General features: G+C 36.8%; 1 protein-coding gene across 3 annotated transcripts in view; it reads right to left on the bottom strand.

Moving 5' to 3' along the window:
* Positions 1 to 18750, bottom strand: part of COL11A1 (collagen type XI alpha 1 chain) — a gene marked incomplete at both ends in the record, with an annotated part of 145459 nt that overhangs the window by 110832 nt on the left and 15877 nt on the right. For all 3 annotated transcript variants that reach the window (XM_084266324.1, XM_084266326.1, XM_084266325.1), the window contains 3 exons: positions 402 to 530; positions 13262 to 13424; positions 15777 to 15990. In XM_084266324.1, the coding sequence (XP_084122450.1) occupies positions 402 to 530; positions 13262 to 13424; positions 15777 to 15990 (506 nt within the window). The remainder of the gene's footprint in view (positions 1 to 401; positions 531 to 13261; positions 13425 to 15776; positions 15991 to 18750) is intronic.

The following is an 18750-nucleotide window of genomic DNA, read 5'->3' as shown; positions in this document are numbered from 1 at the left end:
GAACACATAGCATTGCTAGCAGAAGCTGTTTACAATTGCAGAATACTCATTGCTCCCATATCTTTCAAATGTGGCATTTGATGTTACTCAGCATCAATGAAATCATAAATGCATGCAGAAAGAACAAATAGGTACAACTAAACTCATACAACTATCATTTTTAAAGGTATTATTATTTAACTTTATTGAGCATGCTGGTTACTCAAATACCAGCGTGCTAAGTTTCTTCAAAAGCCTGACATAAATAAGTGGATAGCAAAAATGAATGTGCTCCTGCAACCTTCCTTCCTCATATCTAGAACAATACATGCCATTTAGCTGCTAATGCTCCTTGGGTAATTAGTATCCAGTACAACCAACTAATGTGTAATAAATCTAGTAATACATGAGTGATTACTCACCTCATCAACTTGAGGATCTTGAGCCTGAGCAGCATTGGGCACTGGGGAATCACAGTCTGGGCTATAATGCTCACAATAGTCATAGGCAGCTCTGGGGTCAGCTATAATCAACAGCTGCTGGATCTCACCCTGCAGGAAAGCAAATGCAAATTAAACAAGAACAAAGACTGTGTACAGTTCATCAGAAGTACAGAGTTTTCATTCAGAAAACAAAACTAGGCACGTAATACTTAGATATTTTACTAACCTTTGTGGTTATAAATATCATATATACTTAATTTCTGCTATTATTCTGGGAGACATCATAACTATCGGTCACACGACAAGCCAATGCAAGTTAATACTGAATGGACTAAGTGTGAAATTCTGGCTTAAAATGCTGCCTGGTTTGGAAAGGAGAAGATTGGAAGGTGTAACCACTATTCTGTCATTTTCATGCTGTTTGTTTACTTCTTCACTGGGAAATAGTCTAAATTCCTAAGATTTAATTCAGGGCACTTCCTATTACCAGCATGCAGCTCAGCATGCAAGTGATCAACAGTATAATTCAGAGAGTTTGCATCACATCTGTGCTCTCAAAGAAGGGAGAAAAACACTCTAAAATTTAAAAGGTTGTACCAGAGACACAGTTACTGGAATAAAATACAATTAACTAAGTACTGTGTAAATACACACTATAGAATAAATTGAAATAAAAGTGTTAATGGCTAACAAATGTTATTTTCATCTCTATTCCCATATATCTTGTATAAAAACAACATGACAGCAGAGAGGCCCACTATTCTGAATAATAAAAATGTTCTGCTGAGATCCCCTACAGAGACCTTGTATGTTTATCATTTTCCACAGAAAGCTGTCTTGAATCTAGTGCATTTCTTAACATAGTGGTACCATTTAAACAGCATTAGGTAAATTCCTGCCAACATTTCCACTATAAATTTCTTCATTCAGGATCTTCTTATTGCTGTCATAAAAATAAGGTTGTTGAAAATTGGCACGTGTTTGCAGTCAAAACCCATTAACTTCAATCTCTCATTATTTCTCCAGAAGGGGGAATTTTTATGCTTTTATATACTTCTAACATAATTTTATTTTGTTTTTATCAAAAATGGGGGAAAAGAAATAACTTTGTTAGTATACCTGTCTATGTTTTGGCTTGTAACAGATGGAAATTTGTAGCTGGGAAAATTCTCAATTATCTCAGAATTTCCAGAATTGCTTCTCATCTCTCAGAACAGTAGCCTTTAACTAGTTAACAAAATTGGAGAATATTTTAAAATAGCAAAGAATAATCTGTAACACTCCTTCCTTTCAAAAAAAAAAATTCACAGAAAAATTGCAGAAAACACTCAAACTGGAAAAAAAAAGAAGAAAAATCAACCATCTGCAATTTTTCTAGTTCTACAGCATTGTGCCACAGTTTTGCACAGCTGGGTGCTGTTAGAGAAGGGGGGGCTGCAAAGATGCCTGCTGCAAAAAGCAGCCAAAAGCTCTCTGCAGTCCCCAGAAAGTAAACATCGTCCAATTCAAGGCCAGAGTTGCTGCTGACCAGGGCTGAACCAATCAGTGATGGTCACAGCACCTCTGGGAATCACATTTAGGAGAAAAAAAACCCCATAAGCAGCTGCATTTTGCCACCAGAGAAGGGAGTGAGAAGATGTAACGAGCTGTGCAGACACCAAGGCTGTGGAGTGGGGGAGAAGGCACCCCAGTTGCCAGAGAGAATGATGCCCCTGCAGCCTGTGGAGAAACCCCTGGTGGAGTTCCATCATCTACCAGAAATCCTGGCAGACTGGGGAAGTTCCACTGGACTAGAGGCTGGCAGATGTGACACCCATATATAAGAATGGCTGGAAGGAGGATCCAGGGTACTACAGGCCTGTCACCCTGACCTCAGTCCCGAGGAAGATCATGGAGAGGGTCACCTTGGGAGCTGTCAAGCAGCACATGCGTGATGGCCAGGGGATCAGGCCCAGTCAACATGGGTTTACAAAAGGTAGATCCTGCCAAACTAACCTGATCACCTTCTATGACAAGGTGACCCGCTTAATGGACAAGGGGAAGGCTGTGGATGTGTCTACCTGCACTTCAGGAAAGCCTTTGACACGGTTTCTCACAGCATTCTGACTGAGAAACTGGCTGCCACTGGCCTTGACAGGTGGACCCTCCGCTGGGTGAAAAACTGGCTGGATGGCCGGGCCCAAAGGGTGGTGGTGAATGGAACCGAATCCAGCTGGAGGCCGGTCACGAGTGGCGTCCCCCAGGGCTCAGTCCTGGGTCCAGTCCTGTTCAACATCTTTATCAATGACCTCGATGAAGGGATTGGATGCTCCCTCAGTGAGTTTGCAGATAACACTGAGCCGGGAGGAAGTGTTGATCTGCCTGAGGGTAGGGAGGCTTGTATCAAAAACAGTGTGGCCAGTAGGCCTAGGGAGGTGATTGTGCCCCTGTACTCGGCATTGGTGAGGCTGCACCTCGAGTACTGTGTGCAGTTCTGGGCTCCTCACCATAAGAAGGACATTGAGGTCCTGGAGGGAGTGCAGAGAAGGGCAACCAGGCTGGGGAAGGGGCTAGAGGGCAAATCCTATGAGGAATGGCTGAGGGAGCTGGGACTGTTCAGCCTGGAGAAGAGGAGGCTGAGGGGAGACCTTATCAACACCTACAACTACCTGAAGGGAGGTTGTAGAGAGGTGGGCGATGGTCTCTTCAGCCAGGTGACAGGAGATAGAACAAGGGGCAATGGCATGAAGCTGTGCCAGGGCAGGCTTAGATTGGATATTAGAAAAAAATTTTTTCCTGAAAGAGTTGTCAGGGCTGGAACAGGCTGCCCAGGGAGGGGGTTGAACCACCTTCCCTGGATGTGTTCAAAAAAAGGGTAGATGAGCTACTTAGGGATATGGTTTAGCACAGGATGGGAATGGTTGGACTTGATGATCTTCGAAGGTCTCTTCCAACCTTGTGATTCTGTTCTGTTCTTTACCCACCTCAGTACCTACACTAACCTCATACTCCCTGCTTTAAGTAACGACTTCCCATGTGATGTTACACCCCATTCTTCATGAAAATCCTGATAAATTTAGTCCTGCCATGGGTGAAAAAGTTCAATTCAAATTAGCTTTTTTTCTTTTTAAAAAAAGAGAAAACACCATTTCTAGGATAAGAAGGAACATCCAGGTTAGTTTACATCAATTTATGGAAGGGAAATCCTGCTTAAACAGCTTGATTGTTGTTCATGAGGAGATGAATGATTCAATGGATGAGGGGAGAGAAGTGGTTGTTATTTCTCCTGACCTTAGTATGGAGTTTTAGCACTATAACCTGTAAAAGCTAATGATGTCAGGGCTAAACCACGACATATTGTTACTAACTTATTTAACATAAAATGTTAAATACATGGTTCCTTAGGACATAATGGCTACATATTGCAAATCTGGTTTTTACAATACTCTGAACTCACTTTATGGATTCAGGTATGTCTCAGATTAATGTAGAGTTGGAAAACAATTTTTTTAAGCTTCCAGAAATACTGGAAGTGGTTCTAGACTGTCTCTTTTATTTTCCTTAGTTCACGACTGCTTCCTGATTTGGTCATCTTCCTACAAAACCTGCTATATATACAGAGAATTTCCCCTCTTGATTCCTTACATGACTCCCTCAAGAGTTTGAGTACTTTGAGAGGTTTTTACAGTCATTGTCAGCCTGGGCTATGCATCCCCCATCTCCAGCAAAGTGTTTCCAAACTGCTCTGCCCTTCCTCTTTCAGGCTAATTAAACGTAAGTAGAGTAATAAGAGAGAATTAGCAAACAAAAGAAAAAATGGGTAACTCTTTTGGACATAAAAATGTAGAACACCTGACCTCACCCTGTTGAGCTCTGGTTATTGTCTCACTATATGTCCCTAAATGTATACGGCTTAGATGTCCATACAGATCAAATATACAGTGTGCCAGCTAGTCTGAGTAATCACAGAATTGCAGGGGTTGGAAGGGACCTCAAGAGATCATTGGGTCCAACCCCCCTGCCAAAGCAGGTTCCTTAGGACAGATCACACAGGCAGGCATCCAGGTGGGTCTTGGATATCTCCAGAGATGGAGACTCCACAACCCCCTGGGCAGCCTGTCCCAGGGCTCCCTCACCCTCACTGTGAAAAAGTTCTTCTGCATATTGGTGCAGAACTTCCTATGCTCCAACTTGAAGTCATTGCCCTTTCTCCTGTCTCCATAGACAACTGAAAAGAAGTTGGCTATTCCCCCCTGTGTCCCACTCTTCAGAAAGGCCAGAATTCCCCCTGAAACTACTGCTGTTTAGTACGATACACTAAGAACCCATGTTGGGGAGTATAGCCAGTGTTCTGGAACTTGCCTTGTGTGGATTTTGAATGTCATGGAATTTTGGCACTGGGTTTTGTCAGATTTTGTGTTTGCAAGGAGCACTCAGCATGCTGTTACCACTTTGGCTTAGTTGTCCCTTAATTAGTTAAAGCTGTTCCTGATCCACTGACTGTACTTCCCAGCCCTGCCCATCTTTCTGTCATGGATCCACATAGAGACAGGGTCTCAGAAGTCCTGCACAGTATAAATTGTTACTGGCTATTTATGATTGAGAAGTTCATTGAAGAATTGTTTGATTTTGCATTTGGCATCTCAAATGTTAATTTTTCTTTCTCCTTCAACATCTGCTATAAAAATATTTCCAGTAAATTATTATTCTTCCATTTCTATTTTTTGTATTTATTTTTCTGTCTTTGCTACTTAAATGGTTTGAGTATTTGTACATGATGTATTAGCAGTACTGTTTCACTAGTCAGTGAAGGGCTTTCATTTCAGATAAGGTCAATCATCTCAGCACATGAAATTCCACTTTTATTACTGTGGATTTCTCTGTTGTGATTTAGTTATCTTCCTAAGGTATTTGTTGGACAAATCTATATTCCTTCTCTTTGAGAACATTTCACAGAACAACTTTAGTCTTCACAAACACATTATTTGGTTTTAACTGTTTGACTTCATGAGACCAAAATAGAATTTTATAAAGTTCCCTGTGAATAAACTACAAATCCTTAATCTGCCTATCCTTCATGACCTGGAATCATAAATTGGTCACCTAATGACCTATCAGCACAAATCTCAAAGTTTCCATAAAAATACAAATAGAATTGTAGAATTCTAGTAGTTGGTCTCTAAACTAACACTCAAGTATCTAACCATATATGCACAGATAGAATGATGCAAGAGAGGAATAACAAAGATGAGGAAAGAGACAAGAGAACAGAGAAAAATCTACAAAAATAGACCTGAGTATCCTTGAAGCACTCTGAAAAGTGCATGGAAAACAAAATACAAAAGCCAGCTGTACTTCTACCTCTATTTCCTTCCCTATGAAATTGTCATGACTGCCTTCATTGGGAAAGACTGCTCAGGCCATGTCACAAAGTTGATAGATAATGTTTAGAGTTCTACAAGGCAAATGTTTGATGTCTCTGCTGAGTTAGTTTTATATCATGATTTGATGTCAGAGATAAGTGGGATGTCAGTAGGAGGCAGAGAACTTGTGGTGAGGTATCTGACAGATATACATAGACACCTTATCACCTTATTACTTGTAACAATGTATATGCTTAACTTGCCTCAAAAAGTGCTAAAAGCATATTTAGCACTTAGGAAAAAAGTTTCCTCCTTTATTTTACACAGTGTTTATTGGATATTTATCATTACTTGCAACTAGGTATGAGAAAGCAGAGAGCTAGGTCTCTGCCTTAGTTGCCCAGCGGTGGTGGGGAACACGTGAAAAGGTATTCAAGCATATCTTACATTAAGCATACAAGTATCACTTGTAAGTGAAACAGGCAGATTTGAAGTCTGGACATTCAGTTTGGATCATAAATACTTTAAAGAAATGGACACTGATTTGTTGTCAAAGCCAACCTATAACTCACAAGGGCAATGTGTAGTTAAGTAATTCAATTCAAAATGGAATAAAAATGGTTAAAGTCTGAGAATGTTTTAATTCCTCTCTATTTTGGGAATGTGCTCTTAATTAAAATCAGAGGCTTTTGAATCAGCCTCATGGTTATACGAAACAATCTGCCTGAGAATCATAAAGTATCTTGCCTACCAGTTATGCCTAGAATGAAAACATGGTTCAGAAGGATTACTTCTGCAGCGCTGTCCTAAAAGATACTCTATCAAATAAGTTACACTTTGCAGAATGCTCCAAGACTATTAAAAGTAGTTAATTAGATCTAAGGAAACATTCACTTCTTTGTGGCGTGGCACAGCAAATGTGGAGAACCACTTCTGTGACTCTGAACCAGGCTAGAGCAGAGCTGCAAGGATAATGAGTTGAATGGCTGCCTACTGGAACAGCTGCACAGACATCCACTCAAATTAACTGCTCTTCAACATGGAACAAGCCCACTAAGAACGCGACGTGTGTGGTGAATTCAGTCATTGAAAATTCCTCTCTCAATTTCACAGACATTCTAGAATAAGAATGTTTATGTCTATGTATGCTTCCATTTCTAGAAAGTGAAAAACATACCTCACTAAATAGGACTGCACAAGACAAGAAAATGGAGACAGAATTTGCAGGAAAGCAGTAAACTAGCAAGTTTTCCCCCCAATTTTCTTACTTTCCCTTGGTATTATTATTGCTTTAGTTACCCTCGTGGTAGTAATCACTACATTTGATTCCATATTTTTAGGCCCTTTCTCAGATTCCACAGCACAAAAGGGAATAAGTACATTGTCCAGTTAAATATATAGTGTCAGATTTTCTCAATATAAATCGAGTGCCTGAGAAGTAAGGAATCAACTATTTTATCATTATAAGCAATAAGTGTTAATGGCTGCTTATTATCTTAATTGTGATTTCATAAAAACTCTTAGATTTGATCTCTCTTCTTGAAACATTCCCTTTCCTTTTAACTATGTAATCTTACTAGCACTTTCTAAATATGCTACAACCATGAAGTAGTCCATTTATAGTCTATTTATCAGTAAAGTCTCTATCATTTATATCTCTAGTATTAGCTGCCAGCATTGTTAAAAAGGCAGAAGTACGAATTCTTACAAGGCTGTAAGGAATCACTGCTGAAATGACTGTTATTTTCCAGTATTTAAAATGTTGTGGTCTAGTTCCCCAGTTCTAGAAGAACCTCAAACACCTCAACCGTAGAGACAAATTTTTGGGATATCTCTTGCAAAAGAATCTTAATAAACCCTGACAGGACAAAGTGACCTTTGTCCAGGAAATAGAGGGATAAGCATTACTTGTGAAACTGCACAGTCTCTGCAGAGAGAAATGTCACAAATTATTCAAAACATTGAAAAAAAAAGATTTCAAAGAGCAAGTGATCTTGGTAGTGCACAACTAGATAATGTGACTGAACATGATTTGAGAACTCATGTTGTAGTTTCTTATCGTAAAATGAGATTTTGTAGAATAATATCATTGGGAAAAAGCTTTTTGTTCTTTTCCCAGCCTAACTAAAAATAATGAAAAATAATGCAGCCATTACTTAAGTATTGAATTTATATATCAGAGGTTTAGAAAGATTTCTACAACCAGAGTGGGAGTGAATCCTTCTGATTCACATTCTGGATAAAAATAAAAACTTCTTATGTACTTATAAGGATAATTGGATTTTAAAGATGACGGCCTAAATGGTGACAAAAACATACCAAGCACTATATTAACTCAGAATAACATCAGTATCTTTCCTGGTGGCTGAAGCCAAAGAATGCTGAAGAGTGGACTCTTCAGTAAATCAGGAGAAACTCTTAACTGGCGTATAGGTGCCCACTTTCTCTAATTACTTATGTGACAGCACAACTATAGACTGCAAAGAACAAAAGTCTAGACAGCCTGGATATTAATACTATAGAATTTAGAAAAACCTGCTGCAGAATTAATTTAATCTTACAGCAAAGATTCGAAGGATTGAGGAATTCCAGGGGCCTTTAATATAATATTCCATAACTCAGGCCCATTGCATAATATAGCCTGAGAAAGATATTTAGAGCCTGCCAGACTGAAACACTGTAAAAGCATTAAATTGTGAAAGCAGAATTCTGTACAGGTCAAAGTTTCCATAGAAAATCAATGTCTTCTTGATTCTCTGAAACTCCATACTTATAGTAGCATATATTCTGCTTGGGGAAGAAAATAGATATACCAATTATCATTTTTAACCTGCAAAACATATTTTATCACAGACCAATGTCTACTGCAATTCTTGGCTGTGAGATTAGATTTTAATACAATGCCTGTATATACAGCATGTGTACATAACACAACTGCAGAAACACATATATTATCTTGATAAAAGACCTTGTCATTTGAAACCTCGTTTACACCTCTTATTTGAATGTATTACACACACCATTGAATGAGTTGATAAATCCTATCTGTAAAATTTGCTGGAGCTGATGTACCAGGCAGCATTTTTTTGAGCCCAGGTTAACTTTAAATGGAATTGCAGTTTAGTTAAATGACCATTCCTTTGGTTTTTTTGGTGAATGCTGCTTGAAATGAGCGTGAACTATAACAAATTACCAAAACTTTTCTTTCTTCCCCACTACCCCCCCTCCCCCGCCCCACCCTGTCCCCACTTTCAAAAATAAAGAAGGGAAACAAGGAAAACAATTATTTACTTTTGTTCATGGAGCAGAAGTCTGGAAGCACTCTAAAAAATAACAAACATCAAATCACTGTTCTTTCAAATTTAAAAACAAAGGGCAAAACAAAACAAACTAGAAAGCTTTTGTAAAAAACACTGGGGTTTTTTATTAGGTGACTCTGAAATGGAAAAAATGTTTGCTTTGCTTTATTTTCTTGTTGTTTTTTCTCCCAATGCTGGAAGTTGGCCATTTCTCTAGTGTTGATAGCTAGAAGGTTGATTCAAAATACTTTTGCTAGGAAACTATTGCATTTTGTAATTTCTATCCCACTTACATAAAACATCACTTTTTAATCTGACACTAAATATTTAATTGGCCACCAGCAATTAGTAAAGGTGATTTATTTGGAATAATTTTGGCTATGCCTACATTAGTTTGGAGTGCAGTTCAACACCACAGTATGAAACAGAAGATACTAATTAATGACACATCATTCACACTACATGCCTTTGGGGGTGTTTTACTTCGGGCTAGCTTCCCTTCTCAAAGCTGTATAACAATTTTGGTCAATCAGTAAAAACTCTACCCATTCTGCTACTGCTACCTTCTTCACAGAGCATGCATACAGATGAATGGCCTTTCCCCACTTGAACACTCAACTTTCGATGCTTACAGAGAGGGGTAATTACCCATCTGAAAGGTTCTGCAAGATAAATCATTGCTTTCAAGGTACTATCCCTCTATCTTGAGTTGCTCACTCAGGCTATGTAAGGGAATCCCTATGTTGTACATAAGTATATGAATGCTTTTTACATTAAAAAAGGTTTATGTTGCATCAAAATCTAAAACCTTTATTGACGAGGATTATGCCAAGGAATTAATGGCATACACTTTGTTCAGGTAAAGCTTTAATTGATTTTCATCTGTGTTTTTGGCTTGTTATTTACAACACAGTGTCTAAAAGTCAGTGTAGTGGCTTGACACGTTGGAAGTTTTGAAGGACAAAAGTCTCTATAGGGAGATATCTGCATACAGGCTCTTTTAGTTATTACCTTATAAAATGTTTACTAGAAAAGCCAGCTGCATTGTTCACAGCAGTTTTTGTATTTATGTGCTTTCTACATGTAAGTTAATAAAGGCATCAGATATAATATGGAGAGCCTCTTATGCAGTTTTAAGTCTTAAACACTTAAATGTAATGTCATGGTGAAATAAATTCATTTCTGGAATTGCCTGCATATACAATAAGACACCCTGTGGCCTGCACATAAAATAAGACATACTGTGCTATATGTTTTTTCAGCGCCTGTTGTGGTGTCAAGATACCGCAGGGTTCACAACACCAAGGAGAGACATGGAACCACCAAACATCACTCTGCTACCATGAATGAGATAAGCAGAATATTTAAGGGACAACCAGGAGACTTTCAAGCAGGAGCAAATTTCAGGAACCTGCCCCAAAGTTTAGAAACTGTAGCAGCACCAGCTAAAGAAGAGATGAAGTCTTGTCAATTAAAAAAAAAAATAGAATGCTGTTTAGAGAGTAGAAAAAACACAATAAAATTTAAAGGACACATATCATTGAAACTGTATATGGCATAATACTTTGTTCATGCTTTACAGACAATCTAATTGCCTATTTTCAACATGCACGTTACTAGCTAAAGATTCCACTGAACACGGGTATACATGCAGAGACCAAAAACCTATCCCAAAAGACTGTAAGCTAATAAGAGATCAGACTAAATCTAAACTCCCAGCTACTGCAAGAACAGCCTTGCAAGAATGTGGCTGATTTTAAATAAAGCAAGTGAAAAGGATGCAATCACTTAAGTAAGGAGACTGAATCACTGAAGGAACACATAAATGTAGAGATGTTACAAATAGCAGATACGTTGCTGTTCTCAGTGCTGAATGTTAAGGTTCATACTGTAAACTGACTTTACAGACAGCTGCAAAGTTTGTGTCCAAAGAAGGACAACAAAGCTGATGAAGGGTCTAGAGAAAAAGTCGTATGAGAAGCAGTTGAGGGAAATGGGTTTGTTCCCACACAAGAAAGGGAGGCTAAGGCAAGACCTTATCACTCTCTACAGTTACCTGAAAGGAGGCTGTAGCAAGGTAGGTGTCAGTTTTTTCTCCCAAGTACAAGCAATAGGACAAGAGGCAATGGCTTCAAGTTGCACCAGGTAAGATTTATATCAGATATTGGGAAAAATGTCTTGACTGAAAGGGTTGTCGAGCATTTTAACAGGCTGCACAGGAAAATGGTGGAGGTACCATCCCCAGAGGTACTTCTAAGACCTGTAGCTGTGTTGTTTAGAGACACAGTTTAGCAGTGGACATGGCAGTGTTCATTTAACACTGCATAGACTCTATGATTTTAAAGGTCCTTTACAAAATAAGTTATTCTATTCTGTGACTCACAACCGAGTCCAAAGCCATCTTTTTACTTAGTGGGTCTCAGCTGGATTTGGAATCGCTTGTCATGTCAATATAGAAGATTTCAGTGAAAAAAATGACAGGGGATCACTGGCTCCCTTTTTTATCCTTCAACACATGACAAAAATCCTCAGAGAAAAATATTCTTATTTAAGTCACTGTAGCAAATTCTGTTAAAGTTATATCCTCCTGTATGTTTCGACTTCAGGTAAGTTTGACTTTGAGAAAAAACGTAGGGTTATTTTTTGGGTTTCTTCAATTAATCTGTTAATTCTGATTTTTAAGTACTAATGTCCATTTGCTAAGTATATCTTCATCCAACCCTACTGACTCTTATTGCTTCTACCACATTCCTTCCCATGTTTTCTTCCTCTATAGGGTTTGGAAGAGTGGAGGGAATTGTATATACAACTGCAAAAGGTATGGATGGAGGAAACTATCACTGAGGAGAAGCTGCTAGATTAGGAGTTACTTTTCCTTAAAATAGTTACTCTTTGTAATGATGCAAAATTTCCTATTTCTTTCTCAGTGCCTAATAACCTTTGTGACGGAAGAATGACATAGCAGGAATCATTAAGAACTATAATTTTATTTACCACTGAGATAGCCTATGGTCCTTCTATATATTTTGACAAGTTATTGCCAAATACACAGATCCTAAGACTTGGTTTCTGACCTAAGAAAGAATACAAATCAAAATTGAAAGTAATTCTCCAATGTGGAGACCAAACATCCCATGCTAGATAAGGCATCCATGGAATTCATCTTCAAATGGAAAATAATGTCCCTCAGATATGCAAACTATATTGGGGACTACAGGTAAATTAGGCTGTGAATACCAAACATATCATAGTGGTTGACCCATTAAATCATCCTAGAAATTTCCTCATTCAAAAGTCTCATGTTTCATCAGTGCATGGAAATGAAAGACAACAATGCCACAGTGTTACACTCAGAATTCCTATTTTCTCTCTTGATACCTATGCAGCTCTTCAAGCATATGCTCTGCTTAAACTAGGATTACCACTCTGGACGTTTATGAAGCACAGATGTTTTGTATATAAAGTAAATTAAGTACTCATCTGTATTTTCTTACTTTTCAGTTTTAATTTAAATCTGACAGTTTTGACTGTTCTATAACAATATTATAAAAGAAACAAAATAGTTTCGATTTAGAGAAGATTCGTTATTAGTCTGTTAAAATCATCGTTGACATAAGGATTCCACCTAGAAAGGCCTCATGATTGGCAGCCACATACTTCCTTAGAGGCGTTTTACCCTTCCTATATGTACATCTTGGCCAGTAAGTGATGGAAACGTATATATCGTTATTGCCAAAGTATGTTCCAGTTACTGGAAAGAGCAATAAGTGGGATAAACAATATAAGGGATTCATATTACACAGAAAACTTTCCAGGTCCTTCTCCCCCTCTCTCACACACACAAATATCTGTAAATGTTTAAGAGAGACTGAACTGAAATGATTCAGTATCATACTATTCAACATTCAAAGATTAATTCTAAATATCTCAGGTATCTCAATATTAGGCAGAAAGACAGAAAAAGCAAGCCCCTTCCAGATACAACATAATCTAAAAACCAGAAAAATGAGTAATATCTTCCAACAATAGAGACACTTCCCTGTTTTACTTCTCTCTTATTTCAGCCTATCCAACAGGTTCTATAACTCTACATTTCTACATTACCATAGCTTTTGCCCTAAAAATTTATTCCGATTTGCATTAAGCACTTCACTAACACAAAATCACTCAATTCCATTTGATCACCGTTGACTTTTACCTCAAAAACTTCTTCATCCAGAATCCTGGTTCCAAAGACAGTGATACCATTGGTGTCCACAAATGTTTTGTCACTCCTATCAAGTGGTTTTGTAGTTTTTTTGTTACAGTCAACAATCATTGTAACACTTTTTTTCTCCACACTAATAGCTACTCGATGCCACCTATAAAAAAAAAAACAAAACACAACTATAATTCTACTGTAATTTACATTTTTAAAACTAGATCATCATGTTCTAATCAAGCCAGTTTATTGCAGATTGTGCACCAATTTAGTCACAGGTAAAATTTTAACTATCTCCATTTATTTAGTTTTTTCATATGTACACAAATGTACATACTATTTTCTCTATTCACTGTACAATTTCTGTCCCTTAGTACAAAAGAATGTGATTATAGCTTGTTGTGAATATCCTATACAAGATGAAGGTCAAGGTGACCTTCTCTGAAGCTTTACCTCGAGAACATTAGTAAACTCAAATTACAAGTGAGCGCGCTGTTTATGTTTCTTTAGATTAAATGATCTGTCAGATTTTATTGTTATGAATGTGTCTGATTTTCCAAATTACTCAAGGAGTAACTTTTGAAAATATAGTTAATCCAGCATCTTACTGTCAAATTTGAATTTTACTATTTGTTCAATCACCAAAATTTTACCATGTTCTTTTGCTGATTTAAACGTATCCCATAGCTATAGAGATGTTCTCAAATATGATCAAAAGTTACAACATAGGTGTTTTTCCAGATACATATACTTATAAATGATTGCCAATATTCCTACACAATAGCCTTGCCTACATTCACCAAAAAGTGAATTAAGTGATTCAGAACACTGAGAAAGTACTTTATTCTAAAGTTATTTGAGAATAAGGTTTTACAGAATTTGCCCAAATACATTAGGTTCTTCAGGAGACTTTATCATTATGACAGACCATATTAATTTAGAGACCCTCTTTGCTATGACAATTTAAATATCTATGAGCAAGACCAAGTCACTCTGTAATCTAACATAGAGTAAAACATCAAAGAACCCTTGACAGGCCAAGGCAAAAAGTGTCAAAGTATGTCATATTAGTGACTGATAAGAGGAAGGCTGGGTTAAAATTATTTTATTTGGCATTTGTAGCACTAAGGTTGTCTAAATCAAAGAGACAGCTTAGATCATTGTTACAAAGAGTTTCTGTATATCAAAAGGAACACCTCAGAGCTAATGGAATCTGACTGTTAAACAGTATCACTGAGCCAGAACTCTAATCCCATGTTTTCTCTGGAACGCAGTTGAACATTATCATTATAAAAGCAAACTGCCCATGCATCCTCAGGCACATTACACTGTTTACACTTTTTAAATATATCTCATTTTGAGACGAAGATTGTTGTCCTAGATCCTTCATAAAATAGCTGAGTCAGAAGAAAATTGTTGGTCTATCTTTTGAAAGCATGCAGAAGCTGAAAGCATGAAAACAGCCCACTGTGGATAGACTGACTCCAGTTGATTTAGAACTTGTATAGTCTGCCTGCAGAAAATAGTACCAAACCACATTCGTTTTTAAATTCTTCATTTTTATCAGTTTCTCAAAATTTTGGGTGAAATTCACATCAAAGCTTTGTTGTTTAGAAGGAGTCAATGAAAAGAAAAGTTTGCTACTTTATCACTCCTTTTGCTAGAGGACTGCATCAGCTTTAGGTTTCATGGCATAATTCTTTTTTCCAGTAGTACAAGGGCTAGAAGACAATTACTTTTAACTTTTTTATCCTTTATTGATTTATAAACATATTTCATTATAGTTGAGTATTTGCCCTTCTTTGCCTACTGATTTGTTTTCTTTTGCTTTAATAAAATTATATTCTGTGTATCTCTGAAGACTGTGGCTGCTCTTCCTGGGCTGCAGCACAACAAACAAACAAAAACCTTTGAAAGAATGAATGTCCACTTACAAGCACTAGAATGACGTTCCCAAAGAATGATTGGTGGGGAAAGGAAGTTTGAAACAAAAATATAACAACTGCATTAATAATGCAATAGGTGTTGGATATTAACTGCCTTTACTGAAGGTGCAGAACTTTAGAGTAATTGTCCAGCTTATTCATCTCTGATTTCTTTATATACAGAGATCTCAAACCATCTTATTTATCTGCTGGTTGGTTCAAGATAGGAGACATTCTATGCTGTTTTGTCCATTTGAAGGCAGAGCAAAGACAAGCTGACAAGACAGCCTTTTAGTGAGACTATTCCTTGAGTCTTTTTGAGTTTCTTTGTGTTGCACAGGAAGAATTTTTAAAGGTTTAGTTTTGGTGGGTTTAACTTCTACAACTGTTTCTTCACTCTTCATTTACAGAGATGGCAAATAACCGAGGTATTTAGGCTTTATTTGTATCTGTATACATCATCTGAGGCCAGAACTGCATTCTACTGTTCTCTGACTTGCTAGCAATTTTATTACTGATTAATTTAAATATTTAAGATAACTGATAATATGGTGGCATTATTTTCCACGTTAAAATTTTACACTTACTTGCCATCAGCAATGTTGACTGTTCTGAAAAGAGGATAGTCTTCTGGGGCAGGTTTTCCATTTTGGTCTTCAAACAGGAAAACAGGAGATCTACCAACTTCAACACCTACTTGCTGAATCCCTTGCTCATTGTAGACAGACAGAAGGAAGGACTGAATACCCTTTTTAGGTTTTACTGTCATTAATATTGAAAAATCTTCTGGAAAACCTCCATCTGTAAACAAAGTGATACATACAGTTACAAACTCAGAAAAGATTAAACCACTGTTTAAATTTTTCTATAAGCACAGAATATGCCACATATAAACTGTTGGGGTTTCCTAATGCTCCAAAAAGAAAACATAAAAAACCCCACTAGGTGGTTTTTTGGGTTGTTTTTTTTTTTTGGTTGGGTTTTTTAATTCTTTCTGGTCCTGCTTCAGTTCCTGAAACATATACATTAAAGATCCTGAAAAACACAGCTTGTAAAACTGTTGTGAATTTATAATATATGCAAGCACCGTGATAGTTTCACATTCATCATTTTTCCTATTAATCCTCTTTTTAGCATCCTTCCAAATTAAAGCCATGCACTACAAATTTCACATAAGTATCTGTATCATAGCAAATATGTTCCCAGATACTTCATCTTCTTTGATAAGCACTTAATTTCTACATATTTTTGTAATTAATAGAAGTATGTCAGACTTCAACATCAATGATTTAGGAATTCCTTCATCCCATGAAGAAAACGTACAGAAAAACTTTCAGGACACTACAGTGTCTTCCATGAAGACAAGTTAATGATGGCATTATCTCTTTAGTCACAATATGAAAAGAAAATGCATAAAACATACATTGCTTTTAAATTACATATTAGTCTTCTAGAACAGAACATCCCTAGTCTTGCACTTCTTATATTATCTGCTGCAATGTTGGTTTATGTGCTTTCTACCATCTTCCAAAGTGTTTTTTGTAGAAGATTGTTGAAGCAATGCAATAGTATAGACCACTTTAGGGTTTGTTTTGACATCTTATTTTGAAGGGATCAAAGATCAAGAAATAGAAAGCATTTAATCTACTCTGGTTTAATCTACTCTGAGCCTTTGGTCATGCTTTTTAATGACAAAGGAAAGCTGCTAGTTTACAGATTAAACTGTATGTTATACCTTTTAACGTCACAGTAAACAAGATTTAAAAAAAGGAAAACAAAGAGACATGTCTGCAGTGTTAATCTGAAAAATATGTTGAAAATGCTTAAGGCAGGTGACAACAACTCAGCTAGTCTGGGCATGGGCTCTTCATAGATAATATCCTACGAAAAAAAATCTGGGACCTTTCTAAGCAAAGAGAATGAAAATAAGTCATGTATCTCAGTTCAGCAGCTTCTCTTAGCACTGTTATCACAGAACATCCCCAAATGTTTTATCTTGCACCTAAAATTGTGTAATTACAAGTAAAACTCCTCCAAACACAATTTTGATTGAAAAAGTAAAAAAAAAAATACATTCTAAGATGTAAAACTTTATGTATTCCTACGTATATAGAGTTCTTGGACACATTTCTTGAATAGTTAACAAGGTCTTCTCAATTACTTTTATATTTCTTCTTTATTGTTATGGTTCTATTTGAAAAATAACCACAAATAAAAATTAAAATGTGGGGGGAAAATAATTACAAAATTTTTTGTGTATATCTGGCTTGACATTTCCTGTCATTCCTATATGCTTAAAAGAGAACTATGAGCATAAAAATAAACAATACAACAAAAATCCAAGCAGTGATCATTACAGTTATATAATGCCTTCTAGTCAGTGAAATCAATGCCTATTATTGGAAGTTAGTAAATATTATTAGTTCTGTATTTAAAAGATTGATATGTTGATGCTCTCAGCTTCTGCCTTTCACAGATCTCTGAGATACAGTAACTAAAAGGTATCTATACTTCCTTATGAGTTACAGGGATTATACGAAGGCAAGCACAGGATGCATTACAACTTATACCGTTTAGCTAAAATGAGGTCTCACAACTCAGTTTGATCTTGGATAGTTTTTGCACTACTGTCAAGCACTATGCAAAAGGAAAATGATCGTTTCAATATCTTTAAGAATTATCTCCGAAAAAGACATATTTTTTTATTGTAGGGAGAGTATGCCTTTCCCATAAGATTCAAAGAGAAGTAGCTATCATCATCACCTCCAAAAAAAATGGTTCTACATTCTTTACTGGAGTATAGCATGAAATTCTCTTGTATTAAGCAAAGTCTTGTGGTGTCTTTTTATACTGTGAGTGAGCAATGTTTTTTACTTGTTTTCAGCACACAGAAGTCTTGAAACAGACTGGTAAAATCAAGCAAACTCATTCCAGTTGTAAAGAAGAAACTGCAAGCATTAATAAAAGGAGTACCTAAATTAAGATAGTAAGAGGCTAGAGAAATTTATATGTCAGACAACAAGAGGGTACTTATTTGTTCTGGCATTCAAAAATCATATGAACAGTTGTCACTACAGCTGCCAGATCTCCTCTTTATACTATGATTTATTTCATGAGTAAGTGCAAGTAAACCCAAGTTCTCAGACTTCCAGCTCTAGACTGCCAGGCTTTGATTGAGCTGCACTGTTCTAGAAAGTACCGCTTGTACTGTCCTAAACTTTAAAAATATCAGCGATTCCAAGTCAGGGTGATCTTCTGTCCAGTTATATGCTCATTTAAAGGTTTTTGTTTTTCCATTTGGCTTCAGTGACACACATTGTAAAACTCAGAATATAAAGGTGTCAACTTGTCAAGCCGTGCAACTTGTGCAGTTTTGCAATACAATGGAACTTTTTAAAGAAAAACCAGCCCATATTCTATTATCCTTACTTAGGTGAAGTAGTAATTAATTACACAAATAGTCACACTAATATCAGCAAGACATTGTAGACATGATTCTTACAGCTGGAACTCTCATTATATGCAACTCAGTTGAGAGGATATATTAAAACATGAAGAACT

Source organism: Gallinula chloropus (genome assembly GCF_964237585.1).
Source record: "Gallinula chloropus genome assembly, chromosome: 6".
Lineage (NCBI taxonomy): Eukaryota > Metazoa > Chordata > Aves > Gruiformes > Rallidae > Gallinula > Gallinula chloropus.
Note: the sequence above shows the minus strand (reverse complement) of the source record. Positions and strands in the feature narration are given on the sequence as shown.